The sequence below is a fragment of the Cebus imitator genome, unplaced genomic scaffold (assembly GCF_001604975.1).
Source record: "Cebus imitator isolate Cc_AM_T3 unplaced genomic scaffold, Cebus_imitator-1.0 Scaffold489, whole genome shotgun sequence".
Taxonomy (NCBI): domain Eukaryota; kingdom Metazoa; phylum Chordata; class Mammalia; order Primates; family Cebidae; genus Cebus; species Cebus imitator.
Genome location: NW_016107804.1, coordinates 981,654 through 1,008,767, shown reverse-complemented (window position 1 = coordinate 1,008,767; position 27,114 = coordinate 981,654). Strand labels below are relative to the sequence as shown.

Genomic DNA, 27,114 nt, shown 5'->3' with positions numbered 1-27,114 from the left:
TCCTGCTGAGCCTTGGGGTCCTGAGAATAATAGATCCTATCTCACAGGGATGTTACAAGATTTAAAAGAGATAATGCTTGTTGGCATTTAGCTCACGGACCCGCAGTCAGCAGGCACCCCATAAACTCATTTTTGTCAATAGTAACAATAGCTGTAGTCAATTCCAGTTGCTTCCTCCAAAAGCCCTCCCAAGCACCCTGGAATCATGCTTGGCTCTGCCTTCCGAACTTCCTTATACACCCCCTACTCATGTACTCCATCATTAAGTCATATGTCATTTTTCCTCTTTTCTCTAAATAGGTCAATGCCTCCAACCCCTTGACCTCACTCCAGCCTCATTGCCACTATCTTTGTTTGGACACCATCTTCTCTTCTCTGCATATTGAGGCAACCTCTTTGACTTACCCCCACTCTCATTATTGTCCCGACCACCTCCAATCTATTCTTCATACCGTGTCCAGAGTAGTATCTCCAGTGTGTACCTAGGTCACTTGCTTCCCCAAGAGCTTCATTGGGTTTCATTACTCAGGATACCCCCAGCCTCACTCACCATCCTCCTCATGTACTCTCTCCTCCATGCATCCCCTAATGCCATATCCCCTCACCTGCAGCACTACATACATACCGTCCCCTTTGTCAGAAATATTTTCATCCTCTCTTTTTCTTGCAACCCCGTATTCATCATTCAAATCTCAGTTTTGGTTTTATTTTCGCAAGTAAACCTTTCTTAACCCTGAACTCTGAGTTTGGTGACCCTTGTAGAAGGTCCTGAATGGTCTCCAGCATACACTTACTAAATGCATTATAATTTTCTTCTCATATGTTTCCTCTACTAGACCATGCTCTGCATAAGGACAGGGTCATATCTAACATGTCTGCTACAGCTACTTGCTGCTATACAACTACAAGTTGTTAAGCGTTCCTAGTGCCCAGCACCATGCCTGGCATATACTAAAGCTTAACAAATACATATTGAATACATGCATGATTAAATGAAAGAAAGAATACTAACTTTTCAATCAGCAAGAAAGACCAAGAAGACAGGAGACTCCAAGAAAATTCATTCTAGTGCCCAAAGTGACATTCCTTACTGCTAAGTTCAACTCCTTGTCAGTGTACTTGGTTTATGGAATGCCTTTGAGTTTAAATAATTTATCATAGAATAGAACTGTCATTTTTCAATGTGCCGGTATCAGTGGATGCCTAAAGAGCTACGCAGGACCAAACGGCAACAAGCTTATATGTTTAAGTTTTCCAAACACGTTTACAAATGTTGTTTCATATACCATATTGTTTTGATTTATATACCAGACTTGTGGGAGAATGAGGTGAGCAAACTAAGGTATGAAGAATTACACAAAGATCTTAGTTCTCCTTTCTTCTAATGAAAATGTTATTTACCCACATTATGCTGTCTAATGTACAATTATTGTGTCCATTATCACAGCCTAGGTCTCTGAGGCCATATTGCTGTAAAGCAGTGATTCTCAATCTAGGGTAATTTTGCACCCCCGAGGATATTTATGATGCCAGGAAATATTTTGGATTGTCCTGACTGGGGGATGGGAGGTGTGCTACTGGCATCTTTTGGGTAGAACACAGTGACACTACTAAACATTCTGAAACAGCCCCATCTCCCCCACACAACCACACAACGATTACCTCATCCAAAATATCAATAGCGATGAGCTTGAGAAATCCTCCCGTCGAGCAAAGCTCATAGGCTGAAACAGCAAAGGGGGAGGTAACTGTGTAAATCTCTCCAGATGTAATCCAGATGTAGAGGAACTGGTGAGTACATACCCTGTTAAAGGCATGAAGTTTGAATTAGAAAATATCATACTCTGCAGGCCAAACAGAGCTCTTGTGCAGGCTGCGGTGAGCAGTGTAACACTCCCAGGGGAAGGTCCTCGCTGAATGAGCAAATCTGGCTCCTTACTGTCAGAACAACAGGAACAACATTTTCTCTCCTGCTACCTCCTAAAAGATTTACTATTATGGCCTCTCAGAATCCAGAGGAAAGCTGGGTTAAAAGTGTTTTCTTGAAAAGACGTTAAACCCAATCACTCAAACGCCTATTCGGTATCTCTAAGGGGTAGCCTACGGGTCAGAAAACTAAGATCTTGCCGCCTAGATTCATGTACGGGGTTGCTTTCAAATCCTCTAACGTTCTCATCTGTCCAAAAAGAAATAGGCTGCCTGATCCTGGGGAAGGCTCTAAAGCCAAAATAGATATCACAGTCAGAGAAATCCTTTAAAAATATTGTTTCATATCTGCATAGTGCTTCCTTTTCATAATATTCATGATATAATTAAAATGCAGAGATGTCCAGGAAGGAAGCAGACAATTCCTTCTGCAGAACGGGAAGCACATTCTGGATTTACTTTGGAATGCTTTCTTTTTATGAAGACTTTGAGGCATTATATATACTGAATAATTGGAACATTTTTTATTCAGCTTGGACAAGAAATGTTAAAGTCCACTATTTCTGAACAAGAGCTAATAAGTGCATAGCCCAAATACAGCAGTTGAAATCTGCTTTATATATTTAAAATATGTTTTATAATTCCATTAATTTATAATTAATAGGAGAAAGAGTGAATTTGAGCTGTTTTAATAAAACTGTTACTGCTATCTCTTACCAGAAGGCTCTTCCCACTTATATCTCCACATATATAAATTCTTCCTCTTCAAAGCCTATCCCAGATGCCACCACCTCAGGAAGTCTTCTTGGAATTTGTCCCAATGTTCCATTTAGGTGTGAGAGTTTTCTACTATGCACTTTATCTGTTACTCTCTTTTGGCCCTTCTATGATATTCATATATTTGTTTTTTAATTTTGTCTTTTCTATCTCTTCCCTTCCTTCTCTCCTTCCTCCCTTCCCCCTCCCTTCTTTCTCCTTTTCCCCCTCCTTCCCTCCCTCCCTCCCTTTTACATTGTGTGCCTATACATGCAACTAATCTCACAGTCCTTGGCACCATGTCCTAGGAATCACAAACTTCCAACACATATTGGATCTTTGGAGGCACTGATAGGCAGGTGTGTGAATTTGGCTAGATTTCTTCTACATGATTATGGTAGTCATTGGCAAACCCTTTCTTTCAAATAGGTCAGAATTAAATTTGCCCACCCCTAATCAAATACTCACAAGTTCCAAATAAGTAGACACAAAATTTTAGTCTCATTCTTGGTGCCGTGTCCTATACTAGAGTGCAGGGGAGATAATGTTCAGACCAGGCAACTCAGAGAGCACAGTGGCATGGGACAGCCTGTGCAGAGGAGTGAGCGGAGAGCCTGTCCTGGAATATTGCCTCCTCCACTTGCTTGCAGTTGACTTTATTTAATGTCTCTGTGTAAACTTCCTCATCTAGAAACAGGTAAAATAATGATGTTTACTTTATTATAGGTTTTTCAGAAGGATTCAATGAGATATCCTAGGTAGAGTACCTAGCAGAGTAACTGGAACCTAGTCACTCAGATGAATGAAGAACTCAGATGAATATAGATTTGGTGGTTGCTCTTATTACTACTACAGTCAGGCATCACTTGATGATGGGGATACATTCTCAGAAGAGCCTCGTTAGGCAATTTTGTCATTGTGAAAACATCCTAGAGTGCACTTACACAAACGTAGATGGTACAGCCTATTGCTCCTAGGCTACAAACCTGTACCGTCCTGAATGTCACCATCCTGAATACTGTGGGCAGTTATAACACAATGATAAGCATTTGTGTATCCAAACATAGCTAAACATAGAAAAGGTCCAGGAAAAATGTAGTATTATAATCTTATGGGGACACCTTCATATTTACAGTCCATGGTTGACTGCAATGCCATTATGGCACGTGACTGTATTATCATCATCTATTAAAATCATGTTTCCATGGTTCAGAACTGAAAAAACAAACAAACAAAACAAGAAACCATGTTACCTACCTTCTCCGACTTTTCTTTATAAATTAGGAGATGTTATTTGTCTACTCTTTATAGGTACCGTGAGAGTTAACTATACAAGATTTTGGTGGAAAATGCACTTGGCTTTATCTTGCTTTTCCTTCTTTCGTTGTTTTTAATGAGAGCCAAAACCTTCTGTTGTGAGGCACCGAGCTTTTTTCTTCCCCTGCTGCGTGGTAGTGCCTGCTCCAAATGGAGCCAGCCCCTGTCTTCAAAGTCCTCTTCAGTCTTATCTGTAGCTGCCCACCTCTCTCTTGCTTTAGTCACACGCCAAGAAAGCTGGCCGAATAATCGGTCCAGACTGCCAATCAGAAAAGCGAATCAAGTCACTCCTGACTGCTCTGCTAGTTCTAGTGGATGCAATGAGTGAGAAACGCAGCACAGTCTATGTCCCCGCAGAGCTTATATTAAAGCAGAGAAACAAATGTTAAATAAATTATTTTAAAAAATAAGTAATTAGTTATATTAGGAGAGGAAATCTCTGTGAGGATAAATTTCAAGCTATGGTGGGGTAAATGAGAGGGCTGAACCCATTCTTTGGCCATTAATTTGTCTTTCAGCCTCAGCTCAAATGTCACCTCCTCCAAGAAGCCCTCTCTGACCATCAAGCAAACCAGTCACTCTCTAATCCATGTCCCACTTTATTTCCTTCATTCTAACTTTCACTGCCTAAAATAACCTTGCTGTAGTAATGTTTGTTTATTGCCTACCTCCCTCTTTGAAAATATAAACTCAAAGAGCTAAACCTCAATATATGATTTACTGCTGTATCTCCAACACCTAGAAGAGTATCTGGCATTTAATAGCTGCTATAAAGGTTATATTATATAAATGAATGGATAAATGGACTAACTACAAAGAGGATCCTCTTTCTTTCAGGTCAGAATCTAACAAGTTGTGAATTTCACACACTGGCTAGTGGGTGTAGGAAGTGCGATGGAAATTGTTAGAATTTTCTTCACTCAGTTCAACTCAATTCAACTCAATTCAGTCCAGCATGTACTTATCGAACTCCTATTATGCTTCAGGCTGCAAACTTTGATCTCAGAATTCAGCAGAAAAAAAAGTCAAATTTTTACCCTCCCGTAACTTACAGTCTGGCCAGGGCATCAGATACTAAACAAGTATTAAAGAATTCTTAGCACTTTACTGGATTACCTCATTTAATCCTCACAGCAGCTCAGCAGGTGTATATGTTAGGAATGGTTATTATACCAAAGAAGAGGGGAGTAGGCTTCGGTGTTTTTTTGTTTTGTTTGTCGTTTTGTTTTGTTTGTTTTTGACAGAGTCTCACTCTGTCACCAAGGCTGGAGTGCAGTAATGTGAACATGGCTCACAGCAGCCTCAACCTCCCAGGCTTCAAGTGATCCTCCTGCTTTAGCCACTCAAGTAGCAGGGACCATAGGTGGGTACCACCATGCCTGGATAACTTTCTGTATATTTTTTAGAGATGAGTTTTCACTCTGTTGCCCAGGCTGGTCTCAAACTCCCTAGTTCTAGTGATTTGCCCACTTCGGCCTCCAGAATGTTGGGATTAGAGGGGTGAGCCCCCACACCTGGCTGAGACTAGGTATTTTATGTATCATATTTACTATTGATCCTTTAGCACCATGCACAGTGCCTGGCCTAACTAGGTGCTCAGTACCTATGCTCAATAATGAATGAGTATTTTAAAAGAGGAACCTCACGTGGGGAGTCTGTAGAAGGGGGATTTGATCCAGTCTGAGGCATCAAGAAACCTCTCCCTGAAGTCTTGGCACTTCATTGAAGTTTTAAAGAATGAGTAGGAATTTGCTTTGCTTTGACTTAAGAGTACAAACCTAGGTGGGCTCATCCTGATTGATATTAAATAAGCTAATATTTTTCCTGGGATTTAGTTTCCTTCATAGCAAAATGAAAAACTGTAATGATGAACCTTCCCCCAAAGGAGGTTGTAAAAACATACCAAGAGAGAATTATCAGGTTAACTTTTCTGTAAGACTTGGGATTCAGTGAGAGTAGGCAACAGGACTGGAACCAGTGGGGACAGGCAGTTAGGAGACTCCAAGTCCGTTGGCCCCAAGGCAGGGGCTCCAGCTGGACTTGGCAGGGCAGAAATGATTGCTTCTGTTCTCCCAAGAGGTCAGTCTGAAGAAAAGCTTGGAGCAGCCTCGTCCAGAGCACAGCACTCAAGAAACTCCCAATTAATTGCTTTTTTGCCACTAATGTCAGAACCTGACATGTGGAAATCATCTGGTGAAACTCTTGTCTCTGGACTCTGCTCTGCCAGACTCAAGAGCCTTCTCACATGGCATCTAAATGGGTCACTTTTATCTTTCCTTCCTCTGAGACTCCTGGTTTCCCTTTCAGAGACCTTTTTCTGCTCTTGGGCTCTCCCTTCAGAAACCTCTGCCATTGCCTTAGATCCTCCCATCTCCTCATAATGACACCATTCCTCTCCTGGCGGCCCTGCTCTTATCTGTGATGACGTTAGTTGCATCAGAGACTAATGCCACTGACAGAGCTAATGACTGCTAAGTCTTCATTTGCTATGCCTCTCAGTAAGATAATTGCCTTTCGACAGTTTTTTGTCTTTATTTTTTATTTTTTGTAAATAATGCCTAATGCAAAAGCATGGATCTCTTAACACTGACCTTTTGAGGCCTTATAATCCCAAAGAATCTGTTCATATCCTCTTCCTGCTGTCATAGCCCATATGTGGCTATATCAAAACAGTTCAGTAGTCTCTCTTTTTCTGGAATATGTACTTCTTTAGAGCAGGGGTGGTAACTCACATCCTATGTCCCCATCACTCAGCCTAATGCCTGATACATCATCAGGTGGCAACAAATTGCTGGATACGTGATTTAGGACAAGGGTGTTTGGAAGGCTTTCCATTACCCAAACTTGTCAAGCTAGAGCATGCAATTAAATATCTTATTCCAGAGGTTCTCAAATTTAAAGAAAGAATCACTTTTCATCCCCAGAGAATCTGGATCTATTGGCTTGCGGGCTGTGAAATCTGCATTCTTCACGAGCTCATCAGATGATTCTAGTGCGGAAATATGGGATCTCCTTTTGATAAATTATTATATCCCCTCAGCCCATTTTCTCTTCTGTAAAATGGGATTGTTGAGAGAATCAAAGAGAAAAAAAGCACACTGAAATAGTTCAGACGGTGCCGTGCAAACTACCTGCATCAGGTTCACCTGTCCAAAGAAATGTCAAATTTGTTCTGTCTGCCTCTTGCCCATTCTGCATATGGGTAGATAAGTGCCTAGGCCTTACACTAAATCTGTCATTTTAGATTTGACTTGAAAAAACATTTTCAATTGAGGTCAAGAGGTATTGGTTGGTTTGGAGTGGCCTATTTGGGACTTGGGTTCTAGTCCCATTGTTCTTTTGCTTCTACTGGAGATGACAGTATTTTGTTTGTTTTGTTTTGTTTTTATTGAGTTCTTTGAAGATAACTATGGCCAGCATCCTCAGTGAGTATTTTTTTCACTCAGGAAGTAATTAATGAGTGCCTACTATTGACTTAGAAAATATTTGCTAAGTGTCTACCATTTATGTAAAGCTGAAATACACAATTAAAGTTGAAGCATGTATATCCACAAATTCCATAATGCCTTTATTTGAATGATCTATTCCAGCTTTGTGATAGGCTCAAATCCACTTCATTTGTGCTATAAAGGACCTTCACACACACATAAAAAGTTTAAAATATCTTCCAGAAGCTTTACCCATATATATTGATTTATCCATTCACTCAACTAATATGTACTATCTACTTTGTGCAGGCACTGGTGAGGCAGTAGAGATATAAAGATGAATTAAACATTGATCTCCCCCTCAAGTTTACACTTTCATTATTTTGATAAGATAGCTAGGTAAATAAAGTAATATGTTATAATTCAGGGCTGGTACAACTATTATAGGCAATAGTAATTAAACTTAGGAAGCACTTACAATGTGCTAGACACTGAGCTAAACCCTTTATAGGAGCTATCCCATTGTGTCCTCAATAGTGTCATTTAAGGTTCTATTATTATCCTTGTTAGGCCTGTAATGAGGCTAAAATAAGTTAAGTAAGTTGCCCAAGATCACACAGTAAGTCAATGTCAAAGGCAGGATTAAACACTGGCTGTCTAACTGCAGCATCACTCCTCTTAAGCACATCCCTCTTCAACTACTCTTAGGTTGGTGTATGGCTCAGAGAAGGCTAACAGCAGCAACATTGGTAGTTTACCACGTGCCTGCAATGTGCCAGATCTCTATGCTTATTGTCTCACTTCTTTCAAGAATACATGAGGAAAACCTTGTCATTGTTCCCATTTTATAGATGAAGAAACTGAGGTTCACAGTGCTAAAGTTTTGCTCATTTCTACCCTGCCACTAAGTGAATGCACTGGGATGCAAACTGTTGGGGTCAAATTGACCCGAAAGCCCACAGTCCTTCCACTCTCTCGCTGCTGGCCGGAGGTTAGAAATGAAGTATCTCTTAGGAAGACACGCCTGGATATACTCTTCCGACACGAGTTTGATGTTACCCACACAAACAAACCAGACCACTTACTATGTGTGTACCTATGCAACAACCTTGCATGTTCTTCACATGTACCCCAAAACCTAAAATGCAATAAAAAGTAAATAAATAAACAGCACCTTACTTAGGATGGCCCTACCTTGCCAAGTCCCTGGGTCTAAGGAGGTTATATGTTTATTGCAGAACTAAATGGCCTGGCTCTGCCAGCAGTTCGTCATCATGTCATAACAGTCCAAAAGTCAGAGAGGTGGCATACTGATGGGAGAATCAACTGACACAATCATGGGCTGTCCTGGCATTCTAATGACTGTGTTTTTTCTCTCCTGGGCAGACCAGCACATTCCTCCAATGCTGAGATAAATATTCGTATAAGGAGGAGAGCCTATGAAGGCTTAAAAATTATTCTACCCAATTTTCAAGGCACACTTTTGTTTTAAATTTTATTTTAAAAAATCTTAGGGAAACGTTGGTTTTCTTTTATGGACATTTAAATCATTTCCCTGTGCCTCTGAGTGCAGCACGAAGGACTTTTGTCTCTTTCACTTCGTTATGTACAATAGTGTCTTTGACAGAACTTATAAATCCCAAACTGAAGCCCTGTGCTTTCTTGTCTTCCAGTGATAATGTTTCCAAAGTCATTATTATTTCATGGGCCAAAACCAAACCAATTCCTTATCCCAATTACTTATATTTGGTGGTTGGTCATGTCCTTAAATTATATTGCTCTCTCTCTCTTGAAATCTCAGTGAGAGTGTTGGTAAAGTTGTGTAATCCTTGGATCAACTTAGTTTTTCCATGTTTTTTTAATGCCATTAGGGCACATGGATTGATGAAGAGTCAGCTCCTTCGGGTTTAGTCTCTGTTGTTACATTGTGGCTTTGTATTTGGAGAGTGAATAACTCAGAACTAAGTTATTGCTTCACTGTTAAGGCTGGCAGGGGAAAAAGAAGCAGCAGTGGAGCACAGAATCTATCTGTGTTAGCCCTCTATCACCGGCTACTCAACCCAGCTTTTGGCTTCACCTAAATGATAAATGGTCCTATTGTCTGGGCTTTAGTATTTAAAAAAAATAGAACTAAATCTAGATTAAGCAAGGACAGAGACCCATTTCATTGCACTGTACTTCAATATTCCTGAGATCCATGGCATTACGGGTGGCTCCTTTTAACAGACATCTCTCTCCAGGGCGGAACACTATGCTGTCTTTGTTTCATCTGATCTTTCAGCTAAATAAGAGATGGTCACTTATCCTCACTACTCCCATATCCTGCTGGATTTCTCTTGCGAAAAGAGAAACTCACCACACGGGAAAAGGTAGAGGTTTCAGGCAGAGCATTTCAGCGTGTGTTTACAGGCAGGACTGACTTACTCAGCAAATCCTGCTCGGAGGAGCTTCAGCCAATGAAGAGGCTATATCCCGGCTTGCTTGGGGGCTTCTGAGTTTGAGCTGCATGCAGAAATGTAAGGCAGTGCTTCCTGGCGCTGATGGCAAAATGGGACCCATCTCCAGTTATTCCTCGGGCACCCCAGCTTTGCAGACCTGGGAAAGAACCTACATAAACATATTGGTGATGTAGCCAGCTTAAAAGGCCGAGAGAATCCTTATGGATTCAGGAGACTGTTTTTTAATTTAGATTTTTATTTTTTATTTGGAAGATGAAATGCTTCTCTCGTTACCTGCCTTACATCTTCAGACCTCCGAACACCATCCTCTCTTCCAGCTGCCACACGGAAGGTACAGACCAGAGAGGGAGAGTGTCTGGGTGGGTGGGAAAAGTGGGCTGGTGTCTGACTTCCCACAGGTTCTGCTGATGCTGCTTGCTGTAGCTACTAGGTGACTGTCGTTCCTGGCAAAAGCTTGTATCCAACAGACTTAGATCTGCTTCTAAAATCAGTCTGTCTTGTACAAGGAAAGGGAAGTATTTTCTGAAGAGCAGAATAATGTTGCAAAGGTAATCTCAAAGCTGACACAGCTAATTAGAAAACAACTCAGAAATATTTTGCCAATTTTTCTTGTTTCATTTAGCATGCAAACAAGTCATTGGAACTAGTGTTAAGCAAAAAAACATTAAGTAGGTGCTGCCACATACATCTGTCCGAGCTCTCTGTTTTGTCACTGTCTGTTTGATAATTTGGTGCGTGCCCAAGAAAGCAATTAGCAAAATAAAATTAGCTTAGTACATCACTGTGGAGTGTTGATTGTTGGATTGGTTTACTTGGATTCCGTACTTGGGTTACAGAGCAGCAAGAACACAGCTGACTTTCAGCACTTACAGGAAATGTGGTTTGCAGGGGTCCTAAGTTGATGCTTTCAAGAGGGGTTGGGCTGAGCCTTGTATACATTCCCCAGTTCCTGTTTTCTCTGGGGACCTTCTCTGCTGCCTTCTAATGTAGCATGCTATGCATACGTGTGTGTGTGCCTTGTAAACATTCTGGCAATTCCCCTTCAACTAAGCATTGCAGAATGCAACATTTCTATAGTCAGAAGCCAGTTGTATACTTTCTAGATGTGAACTGCCTGTTTTTTAGATCTGACATATCTTAGAAAACAAACAATTTCAAGAAATGCCACTGGTTGACATTTTTGAGGCTTAAGGATTGTTCTACTAGTGGTACTTGATTGAAGAGGGTTGAGGATGGTGAGATGCTGTGACTCTACCTCATGTCCAGCCACACTCTCTTGGAATTGAGCTGGTGACCAGCCTGTTCTGAAAATCCACCCTTGTTTTCATCCTCCAAGTAGAATCCTGAGACTGGGGGCTGTGTGTTTAAAATGAGGGAAGCATATATTATACCATAAGGTAGTTTTTTATCAGTACCTTCAGGAAAGGGAGTAGACGTTTGAGATCACCCTTGAATTGAGACTGAGGATGATATTTTTCATAGACATTGATATCTCATAGATTTTGATTACAGTTGGTATTTCCATTTAAAAATTTATTGGTGGTAAAGGGAAATGACCCACTGAGAAATCTTTTCTTCCTAGTGAAAAGAAACAAAGTCCTTAACCATATTGAGGGGAGAAGGGGAATGGAAGAATGGCATGGACCAAAATTTCCGGGAAAACTTTTCAATTACTAGAGCTCTAAAGCCATAGAGAAGCTGCCTAGATGACTTTCCTATTTCTGATTGGTTCTCCTGTCCTTTCCTGCCTGCTTAGACTTAGAAAATTTAAACAGTTGGTTTACTGAGTTTCTGTCTTGTATATTAATCAAACTAAACATCCTGTATCATATAGAAAAAAAAATCCCTACAACAAGAACTTATAAAGCTGTTTTTGAAAATTAAATTTCACTGATTTATTTCATTAAAATGAAAACCCCATTTTGCTCCTGTCAAAACAATTTCTGCTTCACCCACTATCACCAGATTTCTGGGTGGGAAGGTGGAAAGGCATGTATTTAAATTTGTTGTAAACCTAGTAAAAAAAAAAGAAAAAAAAAAAAAAAATATATATATATATATATATATATATATATATATGGCATTTGTCAAACATTAACTTCATGGAGGAGGCTCCGGGACATAGTGGAAAAGACATGAGTTATGTACCAAGGTACCAAGCAAGCAGCGCCAGGTCACCTAATTGCTCTCTGACCAGTTTTATCTATAACATAGATGTAGAGATGAAATGTGACCATTAAATACAGTTCTTTGTAATGCTCTGTACACGATAGGTGCTGTCTGTTTTTGAGTCTCATGCCCCATGTGTTTTCTTAGATATTGAACTTTGCTTTATTTATCACGTTATCTTAAGCAATGAGTGGTATCTTCAAATGCATCACTGTGTCACGAGAAACTAGTTGCTCTTACTTAAAGCTTGTCCGAGGAGAAAAACATACCAGAATACACCTGAGGTTGTGTATGTGTGTGTGTGTGTGTGTGTGTGTGTGTGCACGCGCGCGCGCGTGTGTGTGTGTTCATATTGTTGGCAATTGTGTTACCCTGTGGTCTATTACAGAAAAAAATATGGCTGTGAACTTCACATTTCATAATTTGAAAAAGTGGAGAATGAATAATATGTGACTATCTCTGTGAAAGCCAAATAAATACGAATAACCCAATCTCCTTGAGAGAAACTCTAAAACAAATTTAAGAGCTTTAATAATTTCTGGGCTTCTTAGGGGATAGTACCATCCTAATTAGAAAACTTGGCTTGTCTTCCCAACTTCTCTTTGAACAGTTTTTTGTTTGTTTGTTTGTTTTTGTTATTGTTGCTGGTTTTTTTCAATGCAGGAAAACCATGGGCTTTGAATCTTAGCTCTGTCAACTGAAAGATATTGAGGAATTATTTAACCTCTTTGAGCCTCAGTTTCCTCATTTGTAAAATATAGGTAACAATGCTCCATAGGATGGTTGCAAAAACATACATTCAAAACAACATAGCAAGGTGATAATAACCATAGTAACAACCAGCCTTCACTTGTATTTAGTGTACCAAAGGCATCGTCTAAGCACATTGTGTATAGTAACACATTTGTATATAGGGTAAATCAACAATATGTGAGCCCTCAAGCCTGCGTTTTCATCCATTATATGGAGATTTGGTTCTCCATGTAGCAGTCAGAATGATTTTTTAATTATGATTATCTGACCACCCCACACTCTAAAACACAAACACTCGCATTTAAAACGTCTCTATGGTTTCTGTGGCCTGCAGGGCCCTGCGTATACTGACCCTCGCCTGACTTTCCTGCCTTATGTCAAACATACTCCATCTCACCTGGCCTCCAGACACACAGGTCTTCTTTGGTTCCTCAACATTCCCCCTCCCACTGTAGACTTTTGGGCTGCTCCTCTTTTCCTTCTGCCCCATTGCCTTGTTAATTCCAACCTTCAACTCTCAGCTCAAGCTGAGAAGCCATCCTGACCCTCAGCTGATCACAGCTCTTAATAAACTGAATTTCTTTACTGCAAAGCACTAACTCTAATTTGTCATTATGGATAAACCACTGTGACTGTTTTGTTAGTCTCTGCCTCACTGCTGCCCTGGAAGCACGACCCATGTGTAACTGTTGTACCGCCAGAACTAGAATGATGCCAGGCCCATTACAGGCGCTTAGTACATTTTTGATTGAATGAAAGATAACAAATACCAAGGCTGTTGTATGGATAAATTTCCAAAACCATATGTGAAAAATATTCTGAAGAGCATTCACTCCCACATGCATGAAAATCGTTTTAATCATTGTGGCTTGGGGAGCTTTCTGTAACCGTACTTTAAGGGACTAGTTTTATTGTAGTGTTCTTTTACTACTTTAAATAAGAGGATACAAACAGAAACCAGGACAACCAAATAATGCAGATCCACAATCAGGGTTTTGAGAAGACCTTTAGACTGTCTTGACTTCTCTGTAGACCTCAGTAAGGAAGCACATAACTCTTTCCCCTTAACAGGGGAGGATTCATCCACAAAAGTGGCATCTGAATTGGAGAAACTAAATTCCAATCACAGCTGTAAAGAAGCCATTCAAGACAGGATAGAGGGGACACAAAAACCCACAGGAATGAGAGAATCAGTGAAGTATAAGGAACCTTGCCTGATACTTTTTGGTGGACCTAATTTGTCACCAGGCACTGGAGGGCCTGTTTCTGTTATCTAACAAATCAGTAAGGACACTTTATTTTCCTAAAGGGACAAGGGTAGTGTGACTTGCCACGTGCTTCTTCCTTTCCCGAAATTGTCTTTATCTTATTTCCGTGCTGCAAATCTCTACCCATGTTTGAAAACTCAGCTTGAGTCAAGTCTTTCTAGGAAGATGTCTTCAACAACTCCAAAAATGAAATTGTTATTATGAGTCACACAAACCACAAGGACAGTGGAAAGAAGAAATAAGAAATAGCAGCTTCAGCACCACGAACCCTGTGGACCACTGGCTGGGTGCTAAGGGCTATGTCTGTGCATCTTGGACTCCTCACAACAGTCTTTCTTATTAAATGCCATTATCTCCATGTTACAGATGAGGAAACTGACTCAGACACAACTTACTCAGAACCACAGCTAGTGAAGTGGTAGAGCCAAGACGGAAGTCCAAACTCTCTGAATTCAAAATTGGTACTCTTAATCTTTATCACACTGCACATTTCCTTCTGAATGTGAGAACAGCCTTCAGATTACATATTGAAACAGGCCTATTTACATGCCCGTCTCCTGCGTGACCAGGAGCAACTTGGGCACAGGAATTCTGCCTTACTCATCTTTGGTCTTTGCATCAGAGTCAAGTTCTACTCAGAGCTTGACTCTGAGTAGATGCTCAAGAAATCCTTCTTAACTAAAGGACTGAATGGGAGATTGAATAAGCAAACCAAACCGTATTCTATCAACAATGCTCCTTCAAGAGGAGAATCTATTTTAAAGCAAGTATCTTCCAATGACACCCAAAAGCAGGTTTGCTGGAAGTCTACATACACACAGAGGGAAAAATAACATCGTATTTTTCTAACCCTTGTTATATCATAAATAATAATCATTATACAAGAATAAGTAAAACATATGATACATACTGTTTGCTAGGCACAATTTCACCATGAATGTATGTCAATGTAGGTATGGATGTGTGTGTGTCTGTATGTGTGTGTGTGTGTGCGTGTGTGTGTGTGTGTGTGTTTATCCCTAACAGTTTTATAGGGTCAACACTGTTTTCCTCATTTTATCCATGAGAAAACCAAGTCACAGACAAGTAACTAGTCTCCGTTCACATAGCTATTAAATGCAAGGGCTAGAATTGGAACCCGTGCAGTCTGATTCCAGAGGTACATGCTAAGAATGGATTCATTACTACTATATTTTGTACTTTTTCATATTTATAGATTCATATTTTTCATGCGTTTGAAATTCTCTTCTCAGTCCCTTTTGCCTATTTAGAACCAACCCACTCTTCACAGCCCACGTCAAACACACCTCCACCCACAGCTTTCTCTGACTACTCATTTTCTCATCCATCTCTCTCATCTTATAAATGCACACCTATATTTAAAGTCATTTCCAAGTGCACACTGCATTTGTCTGCAACATGGAAATAGTAATGCTCAACTCAAAGAGTTATTGTAAGAATTAAGGAAGACGAAAACCTTACATCGTTTGATAGTGCTTTATGTCTGAAACGTATTTTTTGATTTTTATGCACAATGCATACATTATCCCTGCTCTCATCTAAGATCAAGCCTCCACTTGAAGCTGGGTCACATCCCCTCTCTCTTCCCCAAGCACATCACTCCTGCACTTGTTCCAACTCTGTCAGCACCAAGTTTTTTCTCTCTACAGGATCATTCTTTGTAGTTCACATACCTGCTATAAATCATCTCATTTTAAACACTGATCTCATGAGCCTGTAACTTCCTTCAGCTGCTGCCCCATCTCCTGCTCCCCTTTTCAGAAAAATGTCTTTCAAGTGTTGTCCACACTCACTGTCGCCACCTCTCCTCTGGTTTGTGCTTCCTATCATGCCACCAAAATTGCTCTTGTGAGAGTTACCAATGACCACCACATGGCACAGTGCAGCCATGCTTTGCCAGGCCTCCTCCCAATGAGGCTCTCAGCAATGCTCACAGATGATTGCTCTGTCCTTCCTGAAGGAGTTTCCTGTCTTGGCCTCAAAGCCCACTCTTCTTCTCTGTTTCCCTTTCCCTTGTGGTCTCAGACTCCCTATTGGTTCCTTATCATTTTCCTAAACCTTGAATATTGGCGCCCAGGAATCAGTCCTCTCCTTAATATATACTTGCTCATAAGTGGTCTCATCCACTCCTATGGTCTTAAATAGCATTGATTTAATTTCCATATTCAGCTCCAATCTCTCACCTAAAATGCAAACTTGTACATCCAACTTCCTAGCCAACATTTCCAATCAGATGCATACTAGAGATCCCAAAACATATATGCTGATTTCCCTACTAAAAAACTACTGTTTGTTCAGTGTTTTTCTCCAGCCTAGGAAATAAGAGGGAACTCCGTTCTCCTTGCAACTCAAGCCAAAAACCTTGAGACCGTCCTCAATTTCCTTCTTTCTCTCATATCATTCTTCCAATTCTGTGGTAAATCCTTTGGGCTTCACCTCCTAAAAATATCCAAAATCCAATTGCATCTTATCACATCCATCACTCAAATGTTTCTTTACCAGAGTGTCCTTTCCTGGCCTTCCTATATAAAATATCACACACACACACACATGCTCACTCCCTTTCTCTCAAGATTCCTCTCTCTCTGTCTCTCTCTTTCTCTGTCTCTTCCCCCGCCCCCAGTTACTTTTACTCTGCTTATTTTTCCTTCGCAACACCTATCTTTGTCTGACCTGTTATATATCCATTTACTTATTTGTTGTCTGTCCTTTCCCACTATAGCATGTGAGTGACATGAAAGCAGAGGCTTTCTCTGTTTTGTAAATTTCTATATCTCCAGTAGGCAGAATAGTCTCACACATAGTAAGCACATAATAAATATTTGCGGATCGAAAGCACGAATGTATGAGTGAATGTTTGTATTAAGTCTTAGTAATAAAGTAACGGTAAATGGGTTTCAAAACTAGACAAACCTGAGTTCCAATCTCATCACTCGTAAGTACCTGCTAGATGACCTTCCATTACTCAACTGGTGTATATCCTTCTCTAATGGTAATATATCAAGGTATTGTTATAAGAGTGAAAAACAAGTGTTCTAAAACACCTAGCAGAATGCCTGTGAATATTCAGTGAGTAGGATGTCATATTCTTTCTTTCCTATCTCTCACTGCCCTTGCCACAGCAATTACCAAGGATAATCAAATTAATTTTTTCGCTTACCTACAAAGCTCACAATGATTGTGGGTTCATTATGTGTCAGGGCCTGTGCTAAGTACTTTACAGTTACTATTTCTCAAAAATATCGTTAGATAAGTACCATTCATTTTCCCCATTTTACAGGTGAGCAGACAAGGCACAGAATGGCCTAGTAACCCAGCCAGAGCCACCCAGCCAAAATGTGACAGATCAGGGTTTGCAGCCGTACTGCCTGACTCCAGAGCCCTGGCATACAACGTTTCAGGCATTGTTCTTAGCACATGGGTAATGAAAAGATAAAAAATACTCATCTGTACTTTAATATACAATCTAGTAGGAGGGAAAAAGGCATATTTATACAATTCTAACAGTAGGTTTTAATCCTGGCTATGCGTGAGAATCACTTTGGCAAATACATAGGGCTATCTCTACACACCGCCCTATTGAATCAAATATCCTAAAACTGGGCCACAGGAATCTCAGTTTTTAAGCTTCCACAAGTGAATCTTACGTACAGTCAGAGGGAAGAACTCAACAATGGCCAGGGTAGAGAAACATACTGAGAGCTCAAGGGAAGGGCTCTGGGAGAAAATCTCTAAAATGACAGACTAAATCTGCAGCTGAAAAGAGGTTACTTTTGGGGAAGGCTTCTGATATCTGGCAGAAAAGTGGCTGCCATGGGAAGAATCAAGGTCATTTTCATCCACCTAAGAATGCAAGAATTCAAGAATTCAACCACTTATTTGTTTCGAGGTAGCTGTGAATTTGCTTCAAGAGTTTATATTCAGGTATTGGCTAAAACATCTACCTAATATACAGAAAGTCATTTTATTTCTTGGCCTTTAATTTTATCATCTATAAAAACAGGAGGAAATTTTGTATATGTCAGGCAGTCACTTTGGTGAGTAAATGTGATCATTCATACCAAGTATATAGTGTTACCCAGTGCAAATTAAGAGCTTAAAAAAAGTTAGCTATATATTAATGCTCTTCATATTAGTAGAGTCCCCAGGAATCAATACTTGGCCTATGTACATTTTGGGGGATGGAGTTTAAGAAATTTAAAAAAAATTGACAAATAATTGTACATATTCATGGGGTATATAATGATGTTTTGATACTTACCATGTACAGAGATCAGATTAGGGTAATTAGCATATTCATCACCTCAAACACTTATCCTTTCTTTGTTTTAGAAATGTTTAATAGTCTCCTCCCAGACATTTGAAACTAATATACTATTAACTATAGGCATCATATGGTAGTATCGAACACTGGAACTTATCCCTCCTATCCAGCTGTGATTCTGTGTCCTTTAACAAGTCTCTCCCTATCCCTCTCTACTCTTGTGTGCTTTGATACAATGCGGTGATAGGAAGAATCCTGGACCTGCATTTCAGAGTCATCTAGATTCTAGTCCTCTGCGCACGTGACGTCCCTTGGAAAATTGGCTAATCCTGCGAGGCCTCAGAGTCAAATGAGAATATAATAAAACTTGGTGGTGTTGGCATCAGATTAAGTGATATGTGCTTTGGGAAGTATGTCCCCCTCTTAAATCTTCCCATATTAAATCAGAAGCTAGGATTGGTAGCACATTTTCAGGAGTTTCTAATATAATTCATAAAGAACTCAGCAGAGGGAGGACAGAGATTCACGTTCAATAAAAACCAATTGAGCACCAGACATTCTCCCTGTGTTATCACAGGAGGATGACTATCCCAAGTCTGCATGGTGTTATCCACATTTTACAGGTGAAAGTACTGAGGGAGAACTGGTGAGATGAAGTATTTAGTTGAAAATGCCTTTGACTTTGGAATCAGAGAAACTAGAGTTCCAATTATGACTTAAACTTATTCTCTGCGTGTATGTGTTTTTTCAACTTTAAAATAGAAGTAATAATGCTTCCCTCCCATGTTTATTGTGAGGATCAAAGACATTGAATGCAATGTGCCTGGTAGCCACATCATAGATGGCACCTGTACTTACACTGACAGCATCTTTGTCTTGGTCTTACCAGTGTCACACCAAATTGTCCTATTGCATATCTGGGGTTCCTCCTACTTTGCTTGTTCCCAGCAAAAGAGGCTCCTGTTTTTATTCTTTGACTCTTTCAACCTACATCACCTTTACTGGTGTTTGCCTGTAACATACACTGATCAGTGCGGTTTTGATTTGTGTTTCTGGATCTATGTTTTGTCTTTGGTTCTTGTGCCCCAAGGCAATTCCTTCATTTTGACTCAATTTTATAAATATAATAGAAAAATTGCTGGCAGTGAAATCGTTGCCATCATTAGACAGGCTGGCCCATTAGTTTTCTGAGTCATTGTTTCTTCACTGGCAGATTGAGCTGGGAGAAAAGATGGGCCGAGAGGGCCAAGGCCTTTATCTTCACAAGTGCCTGCAAAAGCACAGTTAGTAGAAAAAGAAAGCAGGAGACAAATAAATTATGACTTTGAAGATATGTCTGAAAGCCTGCTCTGCATCTTATTGTTGATACATGAGAATGTCACTTTTTGGAAAACTTTGGGTGCAAATTCAGTATTCTGTGAACTGCCTTGCAAGAGCAGTTATTCATGTATTTATTCCTTTATTAGAAGAATACAAACACACCCATAAAGAACATCTCTATTATGTATCAGATTTGAGCTGTGTGATGGCTTCACAGGTAGTAAAAATAGATATGGCTTCTGCTATTATGAAAGGCAAATAAGTTAATCTAATAAATTTATTTATTCAAAAAATATGAACACACACATAATGAACATCTCTTTCATGTGTCAAATACCTGGGCGATGGGTTTACAGGTAGTTAAAATAGATATGGTTTCTGCATATTTGTAAGGGAAATGCATTAATCTAATAAATTAAACTGTGACAAATGCAGCAATGGAGAGGATATGACATTAGGTCAAGATCTAACGGGGCTTTGTTATGCACAGGAAGATCAGCAGAGCTTCCCTAAAAACGTGTAACTTGAGCTGAGATCTGAAGGATGAGTAGAACTTAACTAGGAAGGATGAGAAAGAGGGCCCAGTCACCAGAGCGTCATGGTGAAAGCAAGATTCTGAGGGAAAGCCATTGTGGCTGGAACATAGAGACCAAGATGGGGTACAGTGGAATGAGGCTAACCAGTGATGTGACCCTGTATGCCTCTGTAACACAAATTCTGGAGTTTCATCTTAACCCAGAGAGCAACTATAAATTATGGAGGGGTGGAAATTTTTTAAAAAATGATTATATTTGTGGCATGAAAAGATTTTTGTGACTGCCGTGAGGAGAATACATTGGAAGAGCTAAGAGCAGATTAGCACGCAGTCATGCATCACTTAATGATGGGAATACGTTCTGAGAAATGCATGTTATACAACTTCATCATTGGGGAAATATAGACTGTGCTTATCCAAAGCTAGATCGTAGTGCTTACTGCACACGCAGGCTTTATGGTATAAACTATTGCTCCTAAGCTACAATCCTATACAGTATATTATGGTCCTGAATTCTGTGGGCAGTTGTAACACAACGGTAAGTATTTGCATATTTAAACATATCTAAACATAGAAAAGATTCAGTAGAAATACAATTTGAAAATCTTATGGAATCACCATTGTATATGTGGTCAATTATTGACCAAAATGTCATTATGCAGTGCATGAATGTATTTTAAGGGGTAGGATACACAAAACGGAGATATATGGTCACTAGAAATAGTCCTTACTGTTACTTGACAGTAGAGTTGTGAATGGCTCTAGTTATGTCCTCAAATTCCTGTATGTCTATCTGCAACGGTATCTGAATAGATCTACTTTATGAACATGGAAACCTGTTTATTATCTTGACATCCAGACAAAGAAATTTTTATTCTCAATGAGCAGTGGCAGAAGTGGCAGTACACATTCCAGGCATAGGAGTGAGTTTGCTCTTCCAGACAGAGCACTTGCAAAAGCATGATGTTTGGAAGAAAAAGAAAGGCTGTCTTAGGACAGATCCACTAAGAATGGTTTCATATCATGTTTATTCAGCAAGATATAGCTGCTGCATCAAAGGCTCCAGATAGAATTGTACATATGCTCATTCAGCTGTGTATATTCATATATAAACAGCAAGGTAGCCCTCTCAGAGGAGTTGGCTAACAGTCAGTCTTACAAGCCAAGGTTAGGAAGCCATGTCTACCTTAATTAATAATCTTTTCATGATCCTATAAACCAGATGGCAGTATGTGGGTAGGAACCCCAAATGTAAAATCCTGTAGAAACCAGGTAGTATGAGCCAAATAAAAACAAAGCATGATACTGGCTGTTACGAATTCGTGAGTTCAAGCAACACAATTCAGTTATAAAGGCAGGGAGGGAGGAAGGAAGGAAGGAAGAATGGAGGGGGGGAGGGAAGGGAGGGAGAGAAGGAAGGAAGAAAGGAAGAAGGGAGGGAGGGAGGGAGGGAAGGAAGGAAGGAAGGAAGGAAGGAAGGAAGGAAGGAAGGAAGAAAGGAAGGACACTGTGCCAGGAAAACAGAACTGGCCCAGTCCTGTAGGCCACCTATTCCCAACCCATTAGAAAGAATTATAAAATTTCTATGTGAGAGAAGACTTCTGAATTCATCTATGCCAGCCCTTCACAGGGGCCCTGAACCCCCTCACAACATTCCTGACAAGATAGCATGAGAGAGATTGCTCCCTCTCAAACCTGGCCATTCTACTTCTGGACAATGCCAAGTATGCCTAGGTCTTTAAATTGCACTGAAACCTGTTTCTTAGAATCACCAAATAAGAAACCTGAGGTCTTTTCCACATGAAAACTCTGTAGGAGAATGAGGAGGCTTTTCCCACTCTGTATAGCCTAAAGATTTCAAGTTCCTTCAAGCAGGACCCTATGACTTCAGGGTCGTAATAAGAAGCATTTAAGTGCCTAGCCCTTTTCTAAGTGTTTTAATGTATTAGCTCACTTAGTGCTAATTACAGTCTAGTTAAGAGAAAGCATTTATTGTCCCCATCTTATAGATGCAGACACCAAGGCTCAGAAAGAGAAGTAAGTTGCCCAAAGTCCCATAGATAGCAAGCAGGAGGGGTGGGATTTGGACCCAGGTAGGCTGGCTCCAGATCTCTGTTCTCCTGCTTCTGAGATGGAGGGAAAACACAGGCTTTACTGTCACAGTCCTGCATTTGAATAAAAGCTCCAACAGTTCCCCTGGCAAATGACTGCCCCTAACTACGCCTCTGTTTCTTTATCTGTAAAGTTACGGTTGTAAAGCTTGCCTCAGAATTGCTGTGAGACTAAATAAAATAATGCATGCAAAGAAGTAGCACAGTGCCTTGCACATACAGGACATGCAGCAGAGACGGAGGAAGTAAATGAGCGGATAATTAAGTGAAGACCTCCCGGCCCTAGCCTCCTGTATTAGTTTGCTAGGGCTGCCGTAACAAAATGCAAGAGTCTGGATGGCTTAAACAACAGTAGTTTATTTTCTTATAGTTCTGGAGGCTGAAAGTCTCAGATCCAGGTGCCAGCAGGCTGGTTTCTCCTAGGGCCTCTCTCCTTGGCTTGCTGACAACCACCTTCTTGACTGAGTCTTCACGTGGTCTTTTCCCTGTAGGGGCATACTCTGGATGAATTCTTCTCTTCTTGCAGAAACACCACCAGTCCTGTTAGATTAAGGTCCCATCCCCAATAACCTCATTTAACCTTAATTACCTCCTTAATGGCCCTGTTATTAAATGCAGCCACATTGGGGGGTTGGGGCTTCAAACGATGGCTTTGCAGGGGGACACAATTTAGTCCATAGCACCTCCCTCACAAAGCTGTCTTACTCTTTGCCCCAGTTCTCAAGCAAAAGACCTATCGTAGACGGTCTTCAGGAGTTCAGCCACGAACAGGGAGCCACAACATAAATAAGGACAAAAGACTAGAATAAGAACAGATGTGTAATATAATATCACTGCAAATCCTTGTTCCACCAGTCTAGACTGTAAAGTATTCTGCAGCCTAGAAATAACACAAACAAGCTACAAGCTACTAGCCCCTGATCTTCACTAACTCGGGCCTCCTTGCTGTTCTTCAAACAGACCACATACATCCCCTCTCCAGGATCTTTCCACTTGTTGCTCCCTCTGCCTGGAATGCTCTTCTCTCAGCCGCATGGTTCTTTTCCTCACTTCTTTGTCTTTGCACAATCATCCTACATACAGGCCTTCCTGCCCATCCTATCTGAAAAGCACACGTCCCATCACTCACCCTTCATCTCACTCCCTGGATTTTCTTACTACTTGATATATTATGTATTTGTTTATCATTTCTTTCTCTTGCTAGGCTGTTAGTTCCATGAGAACAGGTACTTTGTGTTTTTGCTCATTATTGTATCTGGTATATGGTAGTGAATGATACATCTTTGTTGGATGAATGAGTAATCATCGTGGTTAGTAGCAGCAGAAGGCTAAAAGGTTTTGTCTCCCTTTTTCTAGGACAGTAGTTTCCAAATATTAACTACCATACATAAGAATTATCTACAGTGCTTGGCTTAAAATGCAGATTTGTACTCAGTAACCAAAAATCTGGGAAGTCCTATGGCACTTTAAATTAGAAGATCTCAAAGCCATCCCCCACACTGTCATCAACAAAGTTTTGTCACTGACAGGCTGCAAAATGGAAAGTATCCTTTTTCTGTAGTGTTAGACATGATGAAGCTACAGTAGAAAAGGGTTAAGCAAATGAATAAAAAGCAAATAATAAAAATAAATAAATAAAATGAAGATCTGGGGACTTACAGCGTCCCCCCCCCCGACCCAAAGCTCTGAATCAGTAGATCCTGAGCTGAGCCTAAGGATCACCATTTTCAAAAAGTACCCCAGTGCCTTTTGAGGAAAGAACCCTAAGTGTAATACTTCAAGAAACGTTGTCCTAGGATGACAAAGTTTAAAAAAAAAAAGTGTCGCCACTGAACTTTGCATAGTTTCCTCCCTCCTTCCACATCTAGTTCGTGGTATGGAAACTCTGGGCTGAGCATCAGGGAACAGTGATGGTGGGGAAAGGGGATTAGGTGTGCTGTTCATAATTCCCAGTTTTCTAAGTCTCAGTTGGAGAGAGCATAGCTGCAGACCTGCTAAAGGAAGGCTCCTACAGGTGAACTCAGAAGCAGAGGAACAATGTCAATTTTCTCCCTTGCCTATGCACAGAGCTGCTTTCTAGATGGCCGCTGCAGCCTGTGAGGAGAGGAGGGCACATGCTGGTCGTTGGCAGTTCTCATCAAGTCAGACACCCAGAGTTGGAAGTGACATAGAAGCCCTTTTTAGATCCTGCCCACCGTCTTGCAGAGAGATTAACCCAAAAGGGTGAACTGCCCAAAACCAGACAGAGAATTAGTGTAAACCAGCGGTAGTGAACCCAGCCTGTGGACTCCATGGTGGTGTTTTGGCCTCTGTACTTACATGCAAAGTGGTTTGACTCTTTCTAACATTCCTGGGAATACCTCAGAACAATCTGATGACCTGATTAGTAACTCTGTGAAGACGGGAAGAAACACCTCAAGGATACACTATAAAGAATCGATTCGATTGCCTTTCACAAGGCAGGCATGTGTCTCAGTAATCCCTCAGGAGAGAACTAGCCTGAAGGTATTTTTAAATGGCTGAGGGAGGCATGTCCAATGGCACTATTATTTTACAGGATTTTTTTTTTTAAAGGAAGCTCATCTTTCTTTGAAATTGGTCCTAGTCATACAGAGAATGGGCCGAAAAGGCTCTTAGCTGTTATTAAGCCTTCAAGAATGTTCTCATAAGTGCTACCTTCCTCACATTGAGCACCTAACAAGGTAATTCAGGGCCAGGGTATATATTACATGTTTGCTCACGCTAAGCTCCTGAAGCATCACTAAGTAATGGGCCAAGCCTGAGTGTTTTGAGCTCAGGGCTAGGGATTTGGGATAGTCAGATATTATGAACTGGTTCTCCTACAGTTTCTCCTGCTCCAGTCTTAAGCATGACCCAGTGCCAGCTTGCACTTTTCCCTGTCTAATTGACCTAGGCTAAACTTTCTGTACCTGCTGGGAACAGCCTCCTCTAAATTCATTTTATTTGCAGTCATTTCTAGTCTTCTGTTTGGAAATTGTGTTTTAAACTTTGATTCAGATAAATTAGAGCTGAGACGATAAATGGAAGCGATCCTGTAGGTGAAGCAGTGGCCAAGGCTCTCATTACAACTCTCTGTTGGTCCTCAGATATGCTCAGGGTATCATATAAAATTATTTATTTGAAACAGTATTATCAGGTCCTAGCACAGACCTCATCAAACTGATTCAAGTTTGAGGTGTCTAGTGATACCCAATGTTCATTTAAAAAACCACTTGCCCAGCAAGACCTGATTTTATGGCGTGGAAGAAGAAAGGCATCTTCACTCCATGAGTTTTAGCTTTTTATAAATTAGGCTCTCAAAGCTTGCAACTTAGCAGGGTAAACAAATGAAATAAGATACATAAAAGCATCTGAAACAGTGCCTGAGCATTAGCAGGGACTTAACAAATGTTACATTCTGCTCTTCCACCTGCCTTTGTCTACAGAGGAAATTTAGTGTTGGAGGATTTGTTGGTCCCTTTATTAAGTATGACTTGAGAACTTACTATATGTTGAGCATGCTTCTAAACACTAAGTATACAGTGCTGTAAAAGACAGATCTCTGTTCTCATCTTATATTCTGGGGGGAAGAAATGGTTGATTAATCATGACAAGCATTAGATCCAAATTAAGGTGGAAACTACAAATAAGACATGAACAAGATTTGGATAAAATTGAAATGATGAATTTGCATATACTTAACTAGAAATTGCCTCCAAATTGGTCTGCCTGCAAGTAGGCTTCATAGATGGTCTTCTTGGTAGGTTTTTTTTTTCTTTTTTTTTTTTGAGATGGAGTGTCTCTCTCTCACCCAGGCTGGAGTGCAGTGGTGTGATCTCAGCTCACTGCACCTCTGCCACCGAAGTTCAAGGGACTCTCCTGCCTCAGCCTCCCTAGTAGCTGGGATTACAGGTGTTTGCCACCATGCCTGGGTAATTGTTGTATTTTATTTTATTTTATTTTATTTTGTAGAGACAGGGTTTCACTATCTTGGCCAGGTTGGTCTTGAACTCCTGACCTTGTGATACACCTACCTCAGCCTCCCAAAGTGCTGGGATTACAGGCATGAGCCACCACACCCAGCCCTTGATAGGTTTCTGAGTAATCATGGCTCATTTGGGTTCTTACTGGTAAGCATTTCTTAGGCCTCCGTTGAAGATCACGTTTTTCCCATCTTGCGCTCTAATTCTGCACAGAATAGTGGGCAGACACATGATCCTCCACAGAAGTAGAGCCCCCTGGGATCTACCTAGGTCTTCAGACCCAAGCGACAGCATTAGTTTTTTCAGTGTTTTTGAAGCCTCTGTGATGCATAGGCAGAGGTCAGGCTCTGGACCAATTACAATGAATACTGTCACCAACCTCCTGACGCTTGCAGATTAGTAGGGGAAAACAGCCATGGGAAACATCAGTAACTTTTTTTTTCCCGTTTATTTATTTTATTGCTTTTTAACTTTTGGGGTACATGTTAAGAACATGCAAGATTGTTACATAGGTACACACGTGGCAGTGTGATTTGCTGCCTTCCTCCCCATCACCTACATCTGGCATCTCTCCACTTGCTATCTCTCTCGAGCTCCCCACCCCCCACCATCCCTCCCCTATTTCCCCTCGACAGACCCCAGTGTGTGATGCTCCCCTCCCTGTGTCCATGTGTTCTCATTGTTCAACACCCGCCTATGAGTGAGAACATGTGGTGTTTGAGCTTCTGCTCTTCTGTCAGTTTGCTGAGAATGATGGTTTCCAGGTTCAACCATGTCCCTACAAAGGACACAAACTCATCATTT

At 40.7% G+C, this 27,114-nt stretch overlaps 1 protein-coding gene and 1 long non-coding RNA gene across 12 annotated transcripts in view; one reads left to right on the top strand and one right to left on the bottom strand.

The window, feature by feature from the left end:
- The window catches only part of PPP2R2B (protein phosphatase 2 regulatory subunit Bbeta), a 499,440-nt gene that overhangs the window by 14,764 nt on the left and 457,562 nt on the right, over positions 1–27,114 (top strand). For 2 of the 11 annotated variants that reach the window (XM_017513243.2, XM_037733007.1), the window contains exon 1: positions 9,955–10,217. The exons of 6 other annotated variants lie outside the window; for them this stretch is intronic. Coding sequence is in view for 3 of the 5 variants with exons in the window: in XM_037733007.1 (XP_037588935.1) it covers positions 10,139–10,217 (79 nt within the window). In the remaining 2 variants the exon portion in view is untranslated. Of the gene's footprint in view, positions 1–9,854; positions 10,218–27,114 lie in introns of those variants that run through there. 3 more of the 11 variants (XM_017513235.2, XM_017513238.2, XM_037733009.1) reach the window with 3 other exon arrangements.
- LOC119468761 lies at positions 8,524–10,316 on the bottom strand. Its single transcript, XR_005197521.1, has 3 exons — positions 10,160–10,316; positions 9,852–10,034; positions 8,524–8,565 (listed from the first exon to the last, which is right to left on the bottom strand). It is a non-coding gene; the product is annotated as an uncharacterized LOC119468761 (long non-coding RNA).